The sequence below is a fragment of the Perissodus microlepis genome, chromosome 5 (genome assembly GCF_051167445.1).
Source record: "Perissodus microlepis isolate ML-2025 ecotype Zambia chromosome 5, ASM5116744v1, whole genome shotgun sequence".
NCBI classification, from domain to species: Eukaryota; Metazoa; Chordata; class Actinopteri; order Cichliformes; family Cichlidae; genus Perissodus; species Perissodus microlepis.
Genome location: NC_140465.1, coordinates 8,783,675 through 8,803,119, shown reverse-complemented (window position 1 = coordinate 8,803,119; position 19,445 = coordinate 8,783,675). Strand labels below are relative to the sequence as shown.

The 19,445-nt window shown below is 43.3% G+C and overlaps 1 protein-coding gene across 5 annotated transcripts in view; it reads left to right on the top strand.

The window, feature by feature from the left end:
• The window catches only part of arhgap46a (Rho GTPase activating protein 46a), a 30,410-nt gene extending 12,633 nt beyond the window's left edge, over positions 1-17,777 (top strand). For 3 of the 5 annotated variants that reach the window (XM_084927648.1, XM_084927650.1, XM_084927651.1), the window contains exons 3-10: positions 7,091-8,522; positions 10,656-11,322; positions 11,559-11,651; positions 13,679-13,752; positions 14,022-14,221; positions 14,873-14,964; positions 15,058-15,227; positions 16,119-17,777. In XM_084927648.1, coding sequence (XP_084783774.1) covers positions 7,091-8,522; positions 10,656-11,322; positions 11,559-11,651; positions 13,679-13,752; positions 14,022-14,221; positions 14,873-14,964; positions 15,058-15,227; positions 16,119-16,313 — 2,923 coding nt within the window. In that variant the 3' untranslated portion in view covers positions 16,314-17,777. Of the gene's footprint in view, positions 1-5,382; positions 6,174-7,090; positions 8,523-10,655; positions 11,323-11,558; positions 11,652-13,678; positions 13,753-14,021; positions 14,222-14,872; positions 14,965-15,057; positions 15,228-16,118 lie in introns of those variants that run through there. The other 2 variants (XM_084927652.1, XM_084927649.1) reach the window with 2 other exon arrangements.
• Positions 17,778-19,445: the final 1,668 nt, after the last annotated feature.

The following is a 19,445-nucleotide window of genomic DNA, read 5'->3' as shown; positions in this document are numbered from 1 at the left end:
TGATACCCTACTTAGCCATATGGCCCATCACATGCTCACCAGCCTCTGTCTCTTAGCAGGTAATGAGAAACCACGACAAAAGACACAAAGAGGGTAGAATGTGACAACTCAAAATGGATAAAAACAAACTCGGAGAGGCGCTTGACGTCAATTAGCGGTGCACTTTATTAATAATGACAGGAAAAAATGTGTGAGAAGAAGAGTTGGGGGAGTCACAGTGGTTTGAGTTGGGTTGGAGTCATGTCATGAAATTTTATACTGGATTTCAAGTATTTTGAAAACAAGATAATTGAGATAAAGTGATTATTGTACCACATTTATTTTCACAATGTGGCTTCTGTCCACAATCACAGATCTCCTCTGCTGGTCTCTTAACTTTTTTCCATTTATTTTCATATGAATTTTCTTTCAAGTTTATGGAAATAAGCTCTTAAAAGTAATGTTTTTAAGCTCATTAAATGTATGAACCTCTGAAAGGGATTGGTAATTGTTTTAAATGTTGGCGCACATATTGAGCAAATCTGAATATTGTTTTTCACCATAAACGAGCAACACAAAGTTTGAGCTTAGCTAGTTTATCTAACACCCATCTTTTTTTTCTCCCTTTCTTGCCATTCTCCTTCCTGTCACAACTTGTCACTTTCCTAAGGCAGTGCGTTCATTGCGTTAGGTCTGTTTTTGCATCATAGTTTTCTTCTTTTTCAGAGGGTTTTTATTCACTTCTGACCTTTGAAAACAATGCTATACATTGCGGAGATGGGTCAGTTCCAGTTTTTCCACTGCTGGTGGGCTTTTGTTTTAAGCTATTAATAAATCTGTTCAAAATAGTTTCCAAAGTTTTCAAACAACACACCCTGTACTATAATATTATTCCAGCCTGACAGATGCAGTTTCCTCTTACTGTGTAGCTCATATCTGTATTTGTCTTAGTTTGTGATTATAGGAAGTGAAAGCACATGAACTAACTACCTGCGTGCCCAATTTGTTACTCATTGGCCGAGTCTTATCACATGTCATGGGAATTTTTTTTTTAAAGTGTTTTAGTCTAGAGCTCATCTGGGAAGTACCGAGCTCTTCAGAGATAAACATGCCAACTACTTTAGTTATGGCCAGGAAGGCGTGACTAACTGATCTCTTTTCATGATGCAGCAGACAAAGGTGTCATATGCCAGATGGCTTAAAACATCTGTCTTGAATTTCACTTAGCTGTTTAATGCATGTGCAGGTCTGTGCTGTCATTAACCAGGTAACATGTGTGGGAGATTTGACTCTAGAAAGTGTGTGTGACCTGAGTGTATGTGTGTGGGCTCCCTCCATGGAGGAGACCTGCTGAGGCTGAGAAGATGTTATAAGTCTGCAGAGGACACGTGACAGCCAGACAACCCAGAAATGAACCGAGGTGGTTCACATCAGGGTCGCAGCACTCTTTTGCCTCTCGTGCCACCCTGGGTGTATAATAGACCACTAATAGGAACAAAGGCTTTCACTTAAAACCCCGCTATCCCCTCAGAGTCAACTGAACGCTTTCTCTGAGCTGGAAGTGTAGGTATGCTGACTAGAGAAGAACGCCCAATAACTTGAATGTGCCCTCTCATTTAGCCCTGTAATGATATAGCGGTGCACCAGCAATTCAGTCAAAGCATGTCACGTTGACATTAGACACTTAAAAGTCGCCTTTCCTTGCTTTGGATTTGTGAAGATGCAGAAAAATGCCATTTTCTATCTGAGTACCAGAGTGTGCGCAGTTATGTTCAAGCTTATAGCAAAGCTTCTACACATCAAAGAGGAGTCGGCACAGCTGCTTTTACGAGTGTGCACTGACTTTACTTAAAGGGATGTTGGGTTTCTTGTAGTCTGATTTATTTTCAGGAAGCCAGGGGACCAACTTTTAAAAATATTCCCCATGAACTGACGAGAAGTGAAAAACAGAACTGGAAACGTTTTCTTTAAATTTCTCTTTCACTTTGTGTTGGGAATTTGTTGAAAGGGAATTTTTCAAAATTAACCACACACTCAAAAGCAAAAGCATAAAAAGGCTAAAAGCACAACCGGCTTCCCCTCATATAGTTGTGACTCACTGGCAGTGATTCATGTGGGAGAAATCACCAGTGGGTTTATTTAGGAAATGAGGAGACGTCTTATAGGGTCGATAACGTTTTTACGTTTTTTAATGAGTCACACATTGTGTGCCTGTTGACTGCCAGAGCAGAAGCTCCTTATGCTTTTCATCTCCTGCCACTGTGAGGATGTAGCCACAACATACATACTGGACAGACTTGTTTCATCTCTACACTCGTGGTGTGGTAAGCTCTTTTTTTTTAAAAGATTTTTGCAGATGGTGTTGTAAGTCTGCCTGTAACAATAAAGGTTTTCTCTCTTTTTTTCCACATCTACATAAAAGTAATACTGTGGGGAAAAAGGTTGAACTTGTAATCCTGTACTTTGGTCTGGTTAGCATCGACAGTGTGCTTGTTTAGTTTTATTCTACGCTCGTTCTCTTACGGTTTCCTTCTGTGTTTTCCATACGTTTATGGCTTTCTTGAACTAAATCACAGAGCTAGTCTTGTGTGTCTCGCTGACACAGACAAAAGTCTCTCTTGCTCTGTTTGAGATGTCATTGAAGCTTTCCTTTAATGATAACTTTCCTCTCGGGTTCTGTGATGGTATATTTTAACTGTTTTCATAAAGAACTCAAGGCAGCACATGTGAGCTGCTTCAGGCGTAATTCTGACTATCTCAGATTCTCAGATGACTTGAAATATCAAAGATGGGTTGTTGGGTTTTTTTGCTTAAAAAGTTTCCACTATTGTACTTTATTTTATCACTCTGATCTTTTAGTGTTAGAGACTGACTATGAAAGGGTCTGTGTGTGTGTTTAGATGTGTGAACAGGCAGCTGTTTTAATAATGTCATACACGCTGTGCTATAATTTGACTCCTCCTCAGAAAAGGAGTCGCAGATATACTTTCAAATTCCTGGGGCGAGTCTCTCTGGAATTTACTTGGGTTTGGCCTTACACTTTCCCCTCAGTACGAATCTAGTGGTTGTCCTTTGACCTATCCCGGCACTCCCCATTAGTTCAGGCTTCGATAGCCACAGACAGACACAGCTGGTAGGCGTCTTGGTTCATAGTAGGGACGTGCGTCACTTCAGCTGTTTCAGGACAACTGGGCTCTCTCAAGGTATCTTGTAGGAAGTGAAATGCTTAAAGCTTTGCTCTTCATGTGTGTTAATTTAATAATTTTTTTATATGATGGGCTATTCACAAGCGGGACGTAGAATGAGCTTTGAACCCTGACGTAGTGGATACAGCATTGTCCTCTGCGAATCTTTGTCTTTTTAGTTTCCTTCCTCCACGCAGATCGCAGTGATCCCATTGGTCTGTGCTCCGAGGTGTTTGTGTAGCAGAAGCTTGGCCTGTGCGACCTCATTTCCTCTTCCTGTCCAGCCAATGTTAATAATAACCCGTGTTTTTCAGACCCCCACTATTCTCAGGAGGAATATAAGAACTTCCAAATCCATATCCGGCAAAATGACTCAGCTGATGGCTTTTCCAACAACTGTTAGTCTATGTTTAAAAGAAAAGAGAAATGGATCTCCTGACAGCCGTGTTCCCGTAGCAGCACAGAAGATCACAGGGACAAATGTTAGTATTCAGAAACGTGACAGGGGTGTCTTGGACTGTGTAGATGGGGGAGGCAAAAGAGCTGCTTACACTAATTCAAATTCGCTGATTTGTTTCCCAGGTCAGATTATGCAGTTGTTTTCACAAAGGCAGAATAAAATAACCTTGTGTTATTTTACATATCTCTGTCTTCTTGTAAGTCTCACATGCTAACTGATGGAAAGGCTTTCAAATGCATTCAGTATGCTATTCATGTGTTAACATGTGTCGCATGCAGCTATCTTTTGTGCCCAAGACGTAGCTGAAATGGAAATTCCCTGTTTGCAAACACTGGTAGATTCTAATAAATCTGGAGAGCTCTTACACTCCCAATGATGATTATAATGTCTTTCTAACAACTGTGATAAATTGCTGTGCATAATCCCCTCCTGCAGCTAATGTTCAGTAAACACCTGACCAGCAGGCTACCAGCAGGCAACACACCCTTTTTAAACAACTTTGATTGTTGTTCAAATGAGGTCCAGGCCTGTTTAGTGTTACGTAAGAGCCCGAATGACTCTAGAGGTGGAAGATGGGTCGTTGTCTTCCCCTTTCTTGATCTCCATGGCTGTCGTTGACAGAGGCGTTTCCCTGACGATGGCACAGCCATGCATTGTGTGAGGCTCCCTCACAATGCCACAAAGGCCCCTAAATGAGCCCTGAGGAATTCTAGCCTTCCCGCTCATTCCCTTGCTGCACTCTCCCACGACTAATCCCCACCCCTTCTCATTTACACATGCTCACACTATTCTCTCTTGGTCTGTTCAACCCTCAGCCATCACCAGCAAAAGTCTTCCCATTTAAGCCAGTTGTTGCTGTTGTAGTTTCTCACAATTTTACTGTGTTTGTCTTTCATTTGGTTCAGATGTAATATTCATACTTTAGCTCACTAGAGCTATTTTGATATGCAAATGCTGGAGTTGTGTAATGAGATTAAGGGTTTTAAACAGAAATGGAAAGCACTGTACAGCTTTTCTATTGGAGTTTGAGCCTCCGCACGAACTTGATGGTTGTCGCACCGAACCCTGTTTGCATCTAACATAATGCGCCAGGGCAGCACACAATGAATGTTCTACACCTTTTCTGAGCCTGGGTGGAACAATAGCAGGCAAATAAAAAAGAAAGAAGAGATTAGCCAAGAGAAATGATAGGTTTCGCTTTTATTTTTGTTGTTATTATTTTTATCTTGACAGTTGTTCACTTCTACAAACTGTCAGCAAGATTTTCCTAACAGGTTTTGTAGTTGTTTTAATCCACAAGGGAAAGGATGCTGCTGAATTAATCAGAGGTTGGTGTGTTTTATTGAATGTGTGGACACAGGAGTAAAGGGTAATATTTTATTTGACATAAAGTTGGCTTTTGACCATGAAGATAAAGAAAAGTGTACAGGGCTGCTTAGGTCTAAAGATTATTTGGTTTCCATCTATAAAGTCAGACATATTAGAAAGTCTTTATAAGCCCTCTTCCGGCCTTGGCACAGCATGTGAACATTGCATTAGGCATTTCCTGTTTGTATTGTATATGGAGAAACTCTCTCTCCAAACCTCCCCAGGCAGGAAGTAGTGGTCACTACTATGTCAGAGTCAATCCTCGTTAAGTTTGTGACGCTCCCAGAAGGAATACAGAAGACAGATTCATGTTTTAGACTGGTGTATATATGAAGACCAGTTGTGATAAAAGCTCTGTTTCATGTGTGAGAGGTGTTGCTACAGCATACCAGTGCTAAACAGTCACCTGTGTGTCACGTACTGAGGTGGCAATCATTTTTGTGTCACCTCCCCCAGAGTGAGAAAACACGGACTGTTTCAAAGAGCACACACAGGGGTTTCACATGTTTACAGCTGTCACCTAGTCAGCAGTGGGTGGTGTGGGGTGATTCTCATCCATCAGAGCTCGTCTTCACACGTGTCTGTCTGTGAGTCTTTTATTTAGGCTGTAAAGGGTCTCGATTGTTTTTGGGAAGGCAGAGGTCTTGTGGCGTTCCCTCCGTCAGTGCTTGGGTCGTGGGGGGCAGACACTGTTCTGGTGCTGGGGCCAGGTGGCTGAGTCCCAGCTGTTTACAGGCTCTGCACGCACGGTGAGTCTGTGGGACTGGTCAAAGATGAAAACAAGTTTATATTCAAAAGGCTGAGATGGTGTGACTCACACTATAGAGGAGGGTGGCACAGGGTCTAAAGAGAGAGAGGACTGAGCTGTAGCTAGGAGAACTAAAGGAAGTTTGCCGTTGGCTGGAGGACCTCAGGGGAATCGTTTAAGTATTGTTCCAGAGTTGTGGGGTGGAGAGGGGGGGTCCCTCTGCCTCTTTCTCTCCTCCCTCTGCGTCCTCTTCCTGCCTTTACAGCCAGACTTTCTTCTGAGTCCCAGTACACTTGGAAAAGGGAAGCCATTGAACACTGGTTTTGTCTCCACTGATCTGCGTTTGTGTTGGATTTACCGGGACATAAGGCGATTAGCTTTGATGTAATCAATTACCCCACTGAATCTTAAGTAGTGGTTAAAGGAAAGGAGGGTAAGTGTTCTTTGCCTACCTTTAAACTTATTTACCTCTTTGAACATTGATTAAGCAAGGAGATACTCTGAGCTTGTTGGTTTAGTGTTGCTACACATGACTTCCTCGGACCAGGCACCGTCTGTGTCCAAGCATGCATGTATGTGCAACAGTGCCGGCTTTAGACGCTCACTGGTTTAAGAGGGCAAGTTTCTGATCAACTGTGGAATGAAAAGTCCTGATTACTGTGGAAGATTATGAGGCAGCAGCAGACCAGAACAGTGTGACCAGATTGATGGCAGATTGTTTTACATTGCTGGGATTAGCAGTGGGGCATTGGTTTATAAATTAGCCTGGCCTCTCAGCCAAGTTCAACTTCAAGTAAGTTGCACTTTGAACCCGAGTCAAGATATCATCTGCCCACTGCTGCAATCCTGACTTTTCTCAGATCAACCTCTTTTCCCATGGTCACAGTTGCTTTTCTAGTGTTTCAAATGTGTTTCAAGACTTAAAAATATCAAATATTACACATAACTGAACTTACTATGTTCTCCAGACATCTGAGACAAGCGTGAGGAGGAATGGATGTGTTTCAGTGAAATATGTTCAGAGAGTCATTATTTTTAGCCTCTTTTGCTACAACACACACTATAGTTATTGTCCCATGCTTTGGCATGGCTATTATGACTGCCAGACTAAAAATGGAGTTAAGTATTTGGAGGTCAGTGAAATGTTTGGAGAAGAATGTGTGGATTGCTGCAGATTTTTTTTCCCAGCCCTGTCAGCAGTGAATATTTCAGAGTAGAGGAAACCTAGCCAGTGGCTGTATGACTGCATACATATGATTACATGATTTTTACTGCCTCTTGATGTTTGGGTTTTTATTTAGACTTGATTATTTGTCTGATCTCATTGTGTGCATGTTTTCCCTTTTTCAGGGATCCTTCTCAAAGATGGCAGCCAGCACCTGGTTCTAAGGCAGCCATGTTGGTGAAGGTGAACAGCATGAGCCGCACCCAGCCCAACCCAGCAATCCAGCAAAACCTCCAGCAAAATAAAGCCAATACCTTCACCCTCCACACCTCCTGCAACAAGGCCCAAGGGGGACAGTTCAGCTCTGCACAGGGATATAAAACAGCCCCTTCCGGCAAAATGACAGGTGACACACGTCAGGCCCATCACCTGAGAAAAGCCAGCAACGGCAGCTTTTGTTTGGTGACGTCAGACAGTAGCCATCCCAGTCCACTCCTTCACAGGTCACAGACGAGCACACCACGCCCTGTCTCTCCCCATTATGGCTGCACTGCTCCAATCTATGATGAGCCAGTTTCAGACTGCCCTATATATGATGAACCCCCCACAGACATGGAGGTGGAGGGGGCACACTTGTACAATGGACAACTTCTGTCTCGTTTGACACCTACCCATAGTCTCCAGAAACCCAGACTCCTCCAGCAACCTGCTTCATCTCATCCAGGGTCCAGACACAGGAGAAATCCTTCTGCTTCCGACTACAGCCCAGCTGGCCTGGAGTGTATCAAGCACATGGTCAACGTGGACCCCAAACAGGGGCTTCTATCCAGCTCTCCTGTGCCCACGCGTTCCCCTTCACCTACCTCCAGGCAAGACCCTGTATTGACGCAGCCTCAACCGTATCCACATCCCCACACTCACTCTTTACAGCAGGGTCGAGGTCAGTTAAGGGACAGGGAACCAGGAACGCCAGGCCCAAGTTCACTGGACAAGAAACAAAGCTGGCGGGTCCTGGAGGCCACTGTGCAGCGCGCCATGGAGGCTCGGCACAGCAGGCAGAGCAGCCAGGCCTCTCAGGACTTCCCCTCCTCGACCCCGCAGGCCACAGCAAACTATCAAGACTCTGGTTACTCCACTGGCCCCTCCCCGAGTCTCAGGCGAAAGAGCAGGAGGAGGGTGGGAGCCGGTGGTGGTGCAGGAGGTAGGCCAGGGTCAGTAGGCAGCAGTGGGGAGCTGTGCGCCCTCAATGAGAGGTTGATGGCCGAAATGAGGGAGGTGGTAAGTCGCTCCAACACAATGAGAGAGGTGAGAGCAGGGCTGGATCCAGAGATGGGGGAGAGGGTTGTTGTAGCTCGGACACGCTCCCCCGCAGACTCACTTAGGTGGTACGGAGGAGGAGGGGGACGGGGGTCGGCAGGAAGGTGCGCATCTCGAGAGGACCTCACTGGGGGCCCCCGGACAATGAAAGGGGCAAGTACCTGTGACAACCCAGCCCTGACTCCTCTGGAAATGCCAGGGAGGCAGAAAAGAACTTATGAAAAGGTGGATACCTTGGAGTTGAGTGTCAATAGCCAGGCCAGCCTGTCGTCACCAGAGACCCCAGGACCACCCTCCCAGGTAACCCCCTTATGTTTCTGTGTGTATTTGTGGGTCTGTGGGTGGGTTGGTGAATGAGTGACGCAAACAGCAAAAAGTTTATTTTGTTACAAACAACTACTTACGATTGTAAGATAAGGGCTCTTATCCAGTGTTTTGATACTTGCCTGTTTGATTAAGAGATCAACTGTTTTTGTGTGGTCTGTTTTCCTCAGCAGGTGTGCTTGGATTCAGCTTTGTTCTGTTTGAGCTCTGGTTACTGATATTTCTCCAGAATCATTATCTTAGGAGGAAAAATAAATCAGTTTCACTGTCAAATGAGCGTAAGACATGTCAGAATAAAGTATATGGGAATATTTAGCTGCTGCTTTTATATCATCAAGTTTGTATGTTCTGTGAGAGCTGTGAGTGACAGACAATTTTTTGCAGTAATATTCTTCTTTACTATTAGGTCCAGTTATATTTTTTTTTTAAACATAATTTGGTATTTTTTTATGATGAGGTCTTATGGCTTATTAAAAGGTATCCATAAAAAATTTCTGTGAAAATGGAAAAACAAATTTCTGACCTCTATTTGGACTAATGTAAGTAGCAGCCAGTTCCAAGGTCTGCTTCTTCTAATCAACAGGCACACACCTCATGCATCCGTAAATGTTAAAATCTCTATATAAAGCCGTTTAAGTCCGCCTCTGCAAACCACAGTGATTAATGTTTGATGCAGCGGTTGCCTCTGGGATGAAAACAATAGGCCTAATCCGTTTCTTTGAGAAGAAATTAGAGGATTTTGTGAGTAATGCCTCTTACATTCCAGTCTTGAGTGCCTAAATGTCCCCAGGACATTTGACAGTGAGCAGGCTGAGCACCACTGACAATAATGGCCACAATCCCAGCAATAGCTGTCATCCTCTTACCACCGTCCATCTGCCCTGCCCTGCAGGTACTGTATACTCACATGCCAGCTCTGTGCTTGGGCATCTGGGGCCCATGCCAGGCCAGAAAGATTCAGGACATGGCTTCCCTTGGTCAGGAAGGAGAGCCACTGTGGCCCATATGGCCCATGTTTGGCAAGGAGTTAAGAGGCGGACTGGTACCACGGCTTATTGGTACCACTGTAGCTATAGCCTGCTTGACAACAGCCAAGGCCCCCTAAGTCTGTCCTGGAATGTTCCTCAGACCTGCTGTTATGTCACTCATAGATCATAGCTGGTTATGTGTAATTACAAAAACTCTACTCTAGAAAATGTAGTGCTAGAGTTATTTTCTTACTAAAAAGGTCTGCGACTCAGCCTTTTCAAAGAATGCACTGGAACAATTTTTACAGAAACAAATCCTTTTCTGTTCCCACTGTTCCTTGTACTGATCCATCTGTTAACTAAACAGTTTAATTTACTAAAATGAGTCTTTTACATAGTAAAATGTATTCTCTACTTCATCAAGCATTCAATTTGTTCATTTCATCTAGTACTATTTTAAAGCTGTAGTGGATTCCTTTTAAAGCCAAATCACAGACCTGCTTTATTTGACTGAGAAACAAAAATCTGAAACCCAGCTTGTCTGGCACTCATCACTTCCATAGTACCGCAGGGTCTCATTAAAGACATGTCAATGCTTTTTAGGTCCCATTAGTAAATCTGAGCTTTGGCTCAGGGTTTGTGTTGTTCTTGGCTGTTTGGGGGATATACGTCGGTTACTGGATTCACATGGTCACAGACGAGGAGCACCTTGGCTCTCTTAATAGAGAGCCAAGGTGCTCCTTTCACATTTACATGGCCACGAACTCAACCTCAGGGATCACAGGGAAGTCTTGTGCAGAGCATAGATGTAAGTCAGTTAGTGTTGAAAAAGATTATTTTTTTGTTTGTTTTTTGGTGCCACTATGTGCTCACCTACTGTTCAGGACAGGGTTCATAAGGATTTGTGGAGATTTCTTCCTGTTTCAGTTCTTTGCTGGCATTAGGGAATAAATGTGCCAGTCCTGCAACAGTCCCCCCTCGAGTCCCAGCACTGCAGAGCCGAGCATAGTAGGCAGAAAGCAACCTGCCTCTCAAAGGCTGCAGCTGCATGCACACAGTTTGCATATTTGCTGCACTCTTGCCTCACATCCTCTCTCCTTTACTTCCTCTGTCCCATGTCCACCCCGTGTCCTCCCTGCAGGCCAGCACCCTAGAGCTGCAGGCTCAGTTGGAGAGCAGAAAGAAAGGCATGGTGGATGGACGGACTGCTTCCCTGGGCCCCCACCGCCCCACCAACCACGACAACGCAGAAGGAGGTGATGGTGCGAGTGGAAGAGTAGGAGGGTCTGCCTACCAACTCTCCTACGCCACCCTGCGGCAGCCCCCACCTCCTGACATTGGCATGGAGGACTGGGCCAGCAAGCATCTCAACATGCACACACAAGGACTCTTCCGGCGCCGGGTCTCCATCGCCAACATGCTGTCTTGGAACCGCGGGTCCATCAAAAAGCCCATGCTCATCACCAGCAATCGCGCTGTCAGGAAGGAGGCCTGCGAGATGTTCAAGCTGGTCCAAGCTTACATGGGAGACAGGCCCTCACGTCTCGACCGCCGTCACTGCGCCCTGCTTATCATTACCAAGTGCTGGGACATGCCGGGGCTGCGGGACGAACTGTACGTGCAGTTGGTGAGGCAAACCACAGGCAACTCCAGCCCCAGAAGTTTGGCAGCAGGCTGGGAGCTGATGGCCGTCAGCTTGGCCTTCTTTGCCCCCTCCCCAAAGTTCCGCTGTTACCTGGAAGGCTACATACAGAGACACACGGAGCCAACCAGCGACAAGAAATGTGAGTCTCAGACTGAGCAGCAGGGTGGGTCACCTTTCTTTCTTCTTTACCTCCCTGTGTTGTCTGATTAAAGTAGTTCCTGTTTTTTTTTTTTTAATAGTTCTCATGTGTTCCTCCTTCCCCTTCTATTTCCCATTCGGATTATATTTCTGTTTTCTCCAAATGATCAAGTGTAGTATGATGAGGTGTGATCTTACTATTGGCTCTGTTTTTATCTAACTGATATTTATTTGACCTTTGCTATTGTGTGTGTTTCGTAGTGACCCAATTCATACTGGAACAACAGGAACTAAAGCTTAAGAAGAATTCAAAGTCCAGAAAGAAGCGAAAACAGAATACAGAGGAGGAAGAAGGTACTTTTTTTTGTTTATGTCCCTTTCAGTCCAACATATTACTTTTTGAAACAGTTTTTCCCACTTGGTCATGGTTATCTCTTGGACAGGGCGGGGGAATAAGTTTAAAGATGTTTTTCTACTCTCTTTAAAACATGTCTGGAGTCCAAGCAGAGCAAGCCATTACAAATCAAATATATCAGTCCCTGCAGAGTGACCGCTCTGAGTGGGATGGAAAATGCAGCACTGTGCAGTTTGTCGGTCGAGTACATGCTGATGTACTTGCCGGCACCATGAATGGCTTCTTAGAGAGTTGAGCTGAAAAACAGTAGGATGAGAATTTCATGGGGCCCTGGACACAATTGGCCACACTGTGATTCGTATCAGCGGCCTCTCTCTCTCTCTCCCTGCCACTTGTTTGTCAGACGGCCTTTTAAGTGGATAGCTACTCATCAGCACGTGCCCTCATTAGACCAACCCACACTGCCAGCTCTGGTGATGATGTCACCAGAGAGGAACCCAATCTTCTCAACAACAGCGGCTACACGCTTTGTACTTCACTGACTCAGGGCTTTACGCTGGAAAACCTCCAGCTGACTAATGGGTCAAAGAGAAAGCCCACTGAACCTCGCTGAGTAACTCTAATGGCCAAAAAGAATCCCGATGACCGCCAACAAGCAGAAAAACAGTATGAAGAAAGCTGCTGTTTGTGTGGTGGGTTACAGAGCTGGAACATGCACTTTGTGTTTTGACTAGATCAACAAGCAGCTGTGAGCAGCAGGTGTGGGAGTCCAACATGGGAACTAAAGCTGAGGTCTGGCCTAGTGTGGCCTTGGAAACATCTACACGTTTGGGATCAGAAGTAGGGCTGTTTTCAGCCAGCACTTGGAGGAGCATTTTGCAAATAATGACCAAGACGAGACATAAGCCTTCTCTTTATTTTAATGACTCTGTTTTTGTTGTTGTTAAGTTTCCCTTCAGTCTATGTGTCGACAGGTGTCATGCCGTTCTCAGCCTGGTACGGTACACTCAAGCTCTTAATGAGCTCATATTTCTCCCGGGCTTTGGTTGCCTGGGTGTTGTGTTTTTCATGCCAGCAAGTCTGATGTAAATATAGACCACCGCTAGTGTTTAAACCCATTCTTCTCACTGCAGTGCAGGGGCTCTACACTCTTGCTTTTCTTCCTGTAAATGTTGGGAACCCTGATGTTGGGAACTGTTTGGGGTGGGGGGAAAGCCAATCTTTGCCAAGATCAAGGGCAAATTATTGGTATGATCTTGCTAATTAGACATAATTATAGTCAGACGTGGGCAGATTAGCAGAAGTTGCAAACTTGCATAGGAGTCACCTGTTTGCTATAAATCTGTAGACTCTTGGGATTTTTGGGAATGCACTGGAAAGTGTTACTTTTTAAATTATTGTCAGTAAATTTGTCCAGTCTGGGCCTGATTAAGGTTCTTGATAGAGTGAAGTGTGAATACAGCACTAGAGCTTCAGAGTTTAAGTATTTATCACACTACACAAATATGTAGATATTTGTTTTTATGAGCTGAAAAGATGACTGAATAATCAGCGCTCTATTCTTTCGTGAACTCTAGGTGTAGAAAACTTCTAGGAAGATCAGATGCTTTTTGAATCAGCTTTTTCTTTTAGGCATTTCTCATCCAGGATAGATCTGGACCCTGCTTTAGGGCAGGTAGCATACGGGAAGCCTCTGTGCTTCTTATTCACTCCAGAGGCCTTTATGTCTGTGTGTGCTGATGAATCACCTGAACGTTGGATGTGTGGGCTGGATCTTGACTCTGAGCTTTTGTTCAGCAGCAGTAAATCTTCCCTCAGCCTGACAGTTTAGCCGGGCCTGCTTTAATCCCCATATGCCAGAATCACACTGTCAACAAGTCTCTCCAATTACCAGTGCCTGCTTTGATACTCTATGTGACATCAGTGGGGAAAAACAGCTTGGGAAAGAATTTCAATCATTTATTATTTTGTGTGTTCAGTAATGCCTGACGCTTAAGGGGTTTACATATTGTTCCTTCTCCCACAGGCCTCCCCATCAGCACCTATGCCAAGTTCTGCCACCGGAAGCTGCAGAAGGTTGCAATCACCGGTGGCAAAAAGGTACGCTAGAAGAATAAAAAGAGCTATCAAGGTGTTTCAGTTCCACATGATAAAAGTTCAGGCATATCAGTTTTAAAGGTCTGATGTGAATCATCTTAGATAGCGTCACAGAGAGAAACGTAATTACAGGTATGCCTACAGTCACAGGTATAGACATAAACAGACCCAGTCATTGTAGCACAGCTGCAGACACAACCATCATTAGTATCACGGCCCCTGATATACCCAGGTTGTAAATCCTCCCCCTGTGCTTCCTTCTCACCCTCCAGGGTCTACGCAAGCCCACTTTGGAGGAGATCGACCACAGCAGACGGGCTATTGTCACTCCCTCCCTTTTCGGCAGTTCTCTGGAGGAGGTGATGGAGCGGCAGAGTGAACTCTTCCCAGACAGGAAACTGCCCTGGGTGCAGGTTCAGCTTTCCCAGTACGTTCTCGCTCTGGGCGGAGCTCAGACAGAGGGCATCTTCAGGTAAGACAGACCCAACTCAGTCAATGACATGCCTCAACTCAAGCAGCAACTGTGCAGTGTTGAAAATTAGAAGGGGATCTTATGTACCATAGTGCACACTGTGTTGTATGTATAGTGCATCTAAACGTATGTGTGTGGTCTCCTTTAGCCACGTATTTCTCAGCGCTCTCTCCTTGAGCACAGTACACAGAACAGACAGCAGAAAAAACACTCCCAGGACAAGCACTGTTTTGATTTGATACTTCATGATATGTGTTTACATTACAGCTTAAGCCTACAAGCACGTGGGAGCTTCACAGCCGAGTGTTTGTGTAGGGTTTTCTCCAGCAAAATGCAATCCTGTAGCATCTTGACTTGTTTAGAAAACATTTGCTTTTCACTAAACATACTTTACGCAGATCTCTCTCTGTGAAACATCTACATAGGGAAATTCCTGAGGAGGGTGTTGTTTGGTTATATTGCTTATTCTGTTTTTGTGTTGTTTCATACAACTACAGCAAACAAAGCAAGAGTCACCAGGCCACATTTGAGGCCAATTGGGTGTGCGTGAGGAATGGATTTTGCCACCAGGCATGAAGAATGTGCAGAGTAGAAGTAGAGGTCCCTCTTGTGGCTGCTGGTTGTAACTGTAGGGTTGCTTTTTATCCACAGGGTTCCTGGAGATATTGATGAAGTAAATGCACTGAAGCTCCAAGTAGACCAGTGGAGGATTCCAGAGAACCTCTCTGACCCCAATGTTCCTGGTGAGCACTGATTTTTAAATTTAAAGTATTTGATTGTTTTCTTCTTGAACTTTTTTCTTTATTAAAAAAAATCTCTCGTCATGTCTCGTTCAGCCTCTCTGATGAAGCTATGGTATCGGGAGCTGGAAGAACCCCTCATCCCCATGAACTTCTACAAGCAGTGCGTCACTAACTGCGATGACCCAGTGGCGGCCATTGCCGTGGTGCAATCTCTGCCTGAGCTCAACCGGCTCGTTCTCTGCTACTTCATCCACTTCCTGCAGGTAACCAATAAGCTGACAGATTCATAATCTTGTCACGCAGGGTCCTTAGTCATGGTGTAGTAAGTCAACACCATTGTGATTATATATAGACATGTTTTTTTCAAAACAAAAGATCAGTTAAAACTGAACTTTACACTAATAACAAAACTCAGGGGGAAACGTCACATAAACATTTAAGAGTGGTTACAGTTGTCTGTAAGTGAAAGCACCACTCATTCAAAAAGAGCTGCAATGCAGAAGTGAAAAAAACAAAAACAATGATGAATCAAAAACTAGAATGAAGTATTGACTTAAAAGGTGTAGGATGACTTGGGCTTAATTGAGCCTTCTTACAGAGCACTTTGTCATGAGCAGACCTTTTTAATGTAGTCCACCAGATTAAAAAACAAGACAAAAGAATAAATTCTTGAACAGTGTTAATCATACCTAGTGTTCGATTTGTTTACCGTCCTAATAGTAAACATTTTTATTATTTACAGTGAATAATAAAAGCAACTTACACATTCGTAATCAAGTTTGCTTGTCCTTAATCATACATTTTTTTTAAAAAACTATTCCTCTTAGTTCAAAGCTACGCATTTACAAGTTGCTGAATCCTATCTCAGCTGTAGGGCGAGAGGCAGGGTACACCCTGAACAGGTCACCAGTCCATCACAGGGCTAATAGAAAAAGACCCACTTTGGAATAACCAGTTAGCAAAACAGAGTGTTGGTAAACTCTTAAAAATCTCATTGATTGATTTATAAAGTAATTATATAATAAAACTGTTGAGCATTTGACCTTTTTAAATAACTGAATATGACTCATGCATAAGTGACTGTAGGTTTAAGTTCAGACAGTTCACACACCTCCTGATTGCTTTTCCTCTCCTTCCTTCACTTTTATCTCCAGGTATTCGCTCAGCCATCCAATGTCGCAATTACCAAGATGGATGTGAACAACCTGGCCATGGTGATGGCTCCCAACTGCCTCCGATGCCAGTCCGACGACCCACGGATCATCTTCGAGAACACCCGCAAGGAGATGTCCTTCCTGAGAATGCTCATAGTTCACCTGGACACCAGTTTCATTGAAGGGGTGGTGTAGAGGTTGCAAAGCACAGAGAGTGCACCTCAGGGGCTGATCAGCCCTCAAACTTCTCCAGTTATACATTAGAAGCATGCAAAAATACTGTCTCTCTGTTCAGACCGCACTGGAAACTGTTGAGGTGAGATATTAAACTTCTTACAACACAAGGAGTGCGAAAACCGCTTTAGCTGGGACTTTGAGCCCTTGTGCTCTCCTGCTTTCTTACTGAAAGACGAACACACCACCTTAGGATTCACTGATTTTGATACTAAAATCCACAGTGACTGCTTACTGGTGGTTCACTTTAATGACTGTATTTTCTAACCGCTGCATGTGAAGAGGTTTACCTTTATTTCTTATCTAATTGGTAGTACTATAGTTACATGGGACAACTGGGCTGTGCAAAGTACAAACTTAGTTTCAGAAATTCCTTACTTGCACAAAAAAAAAGGCAGCAGTGTTAACGCTCTACCTTTTTTTTTTTTTCTTTTTTCTCCTCTCCCCACCCCTCTGGTTGATTTCATTCAAGCGTGTGTGATTGTCAGAGTGTGAACAAAAGGCACAGCCTTCTATTATGTACAGAAAATTGAACATATGAAATGTAAAAGAGATCTTGTAATGGTGTCTTGTTAATAAGCTTGCCTGTGCTGTTTTGAGTAGTCGTACTGATAGCCGGTCTCCTCGTATATAATTTTACGAGGCATATAAAGCCACTCCACCGCAATTATTCTGATAGACTACAGAAGCATTTCAAAGCACAAACTAGAGGGATGTGCAGAAAGCTCTTGATAACGGATGGTGGCAATTTTCTAAGCAAATAAACATGGAACTACTTTGATTTTTCCAAATTCAAACGATTGCCTAAGCCAGGCAGGAGTGTTAATTCTAATTACAGCTCACGAGGTAACAACATGGGAGGCTGGTTATTCAACTGATAATACACTCTCTATTATCTGTAAGATAAATTTCAATTGGAATCAAGTTCTCTTGTGTTTGTGGTCCGTATGTTATGCTTTTTTTTGGCTCAGGTCTTACTATAAAACGGGTGTTCGATGTGAGAACTGTACATGGCCTCTCTCTTTCTCTCTCTCTCACAGACTGAAAATTTGATTAACCTAACACAAGCCTCCTTCGCTGAATATTGATTTAACTGTCAAGTGCTATGAGAATGTCAACTGAGCTTTTTTGTGCCCCTCTTTAAGGCTTTGTCGATGTAAATATTTTACATGTAAAATAGTAGTAACTTCCTGTAAGTGTATTCTAATGGTCTGGGTTATGGTTGAGCTTAACTGTTGCTGTAAAAGAGCAATAAAAAAACTTTTGTGTTGTAATTAACTGATCATTTTTCTGCTGTAACCGCTCATCTTACGAACATAGGAATGATTCAAACCACTTTCCTTGTACATGCGTGTATGTGTGTTGGCATACTTTCTCATCGTAATAAGGAATGATTGTCCATGAATAAAGATTTGTTCAAAATTACTGTTCAGTTTGCCTTTATTCTGGTAATAATAGTTTGGAAAAAAGCGTGGAAGAACACCAAGTAACAAAGTCCTCTGATACCTCTGTGCAGTGGCTTAAAACTGCACAGTTCAGCCTGTATTAAAGGGTTTCTTGAGAGGTTATGTTAAATCACTAATTTTCAATCCAATCCTTTATCTGACCATTTTCAAAGGAATGTTTTTGTTGTTTGTTAACAATGTCCCATGAATCATTCACAGGTGTCACGACTCTGTGATAGGCCCCAAGCCAGATATTTTCTTGGGCCGTTATCACCATGTGGGTGGCTGTGGCTCAGGAGGTAGAGCAGGTCATCTGCTAATCAGGAAGTTGTTGGTTTGATCACTAGGTGCTCCAGTCTGAGTGCCCAAGTGTCCTTGGGCAAAATACGAAAGCAGAGTGCTTTCATTGGAGTGTGAAAGTTGCACAGAAAGCACTTAAATGTTAAGAAAAGTGAATGTGTGCACTTTGAGTCCTCAAGCACAGTAATTTATGAATGGACACATTTATCTAAGCTTCTTCAGCTAGGCTACCACAAGCTAAAAACAGCTGTAACGTTCACAAGAATGGAACAAATGAACCACAGGTCCTCAGACTGCATGGACGGGTCACCAAACCTTCACACTTATTTATAGAATTCTTCATTCAACAATTTACAATAGACCAACTTCTGCATATCACACACACACACACACGAGTGTGAGTGGATGTTTTCATGTAAGTGGAAACAAATATATCAGTCCTGTTAATCTTTTTATTCTAAACATAACTTTAATACATAGATAATTTTTAGGACCTTGGCTAAAAGAGTTCAGTCTGTGCTGAAGAATCATGGTGATCATACCAAATATTGACTCTCAAGCCCATTAGACTTTTACATACTCAGTTTTTGCCTTATATACAGATTTTCTGTTTATGTTTCTTCATTTCAATAAATTACTGCACCTATTTTTATTTTCTAATTGTTTTTTCTTTCGTATAGACTCTAACATTTTATACTAAATTTTTTTCTAATATTAAAATATAAAATGTTGAGCGTTTTTTTATTTGATTTAAGGGATTAAACAAATTTTAACTACTAAAGTATACATTGATACATCAGTTCAATGTAATTATATTGTTGCAATTTAAAATGTTAATGGATCTAACTCTCAAAAGCAGAAGTAATACGCCTTGACGTTTCGCAATCAGCCAGTGTGTCTTGCAGTGTGTTACACAATCACACCCAGAGAATGAGAATCCATTTTTCCTGTTTATCCTTAGACTCACAAGGGAAAGAGTTAACAATCAGATATACCGGATTCCCTCCCCCCCGACACATATACACACACAAACACACACTTCTCCACAGTTGTCATTGCCTTCACTGTACATGTTCAAATATTTGTCATTTTTATGTTCATCACTACACAAACTTCGCTCTGCTTCATCGGTCATTCTGGTGCAAAGCTGCCAGAGCAGCATAAACATTAAAGCCAGATAATAGGAGCTCTGGGCTTTGCCTTTGGGACTCGAACAAGTAAAAGAAAAGAGATCCAGGCCAACATACACCGGGGAGACACTCGTGTCCCCTGGGCATAGTCAGGGACTGAAAGCATCACTATTCTAAGATCAGCTGTACTAAAAAGCCATTGAAATTCTGATTTTTTT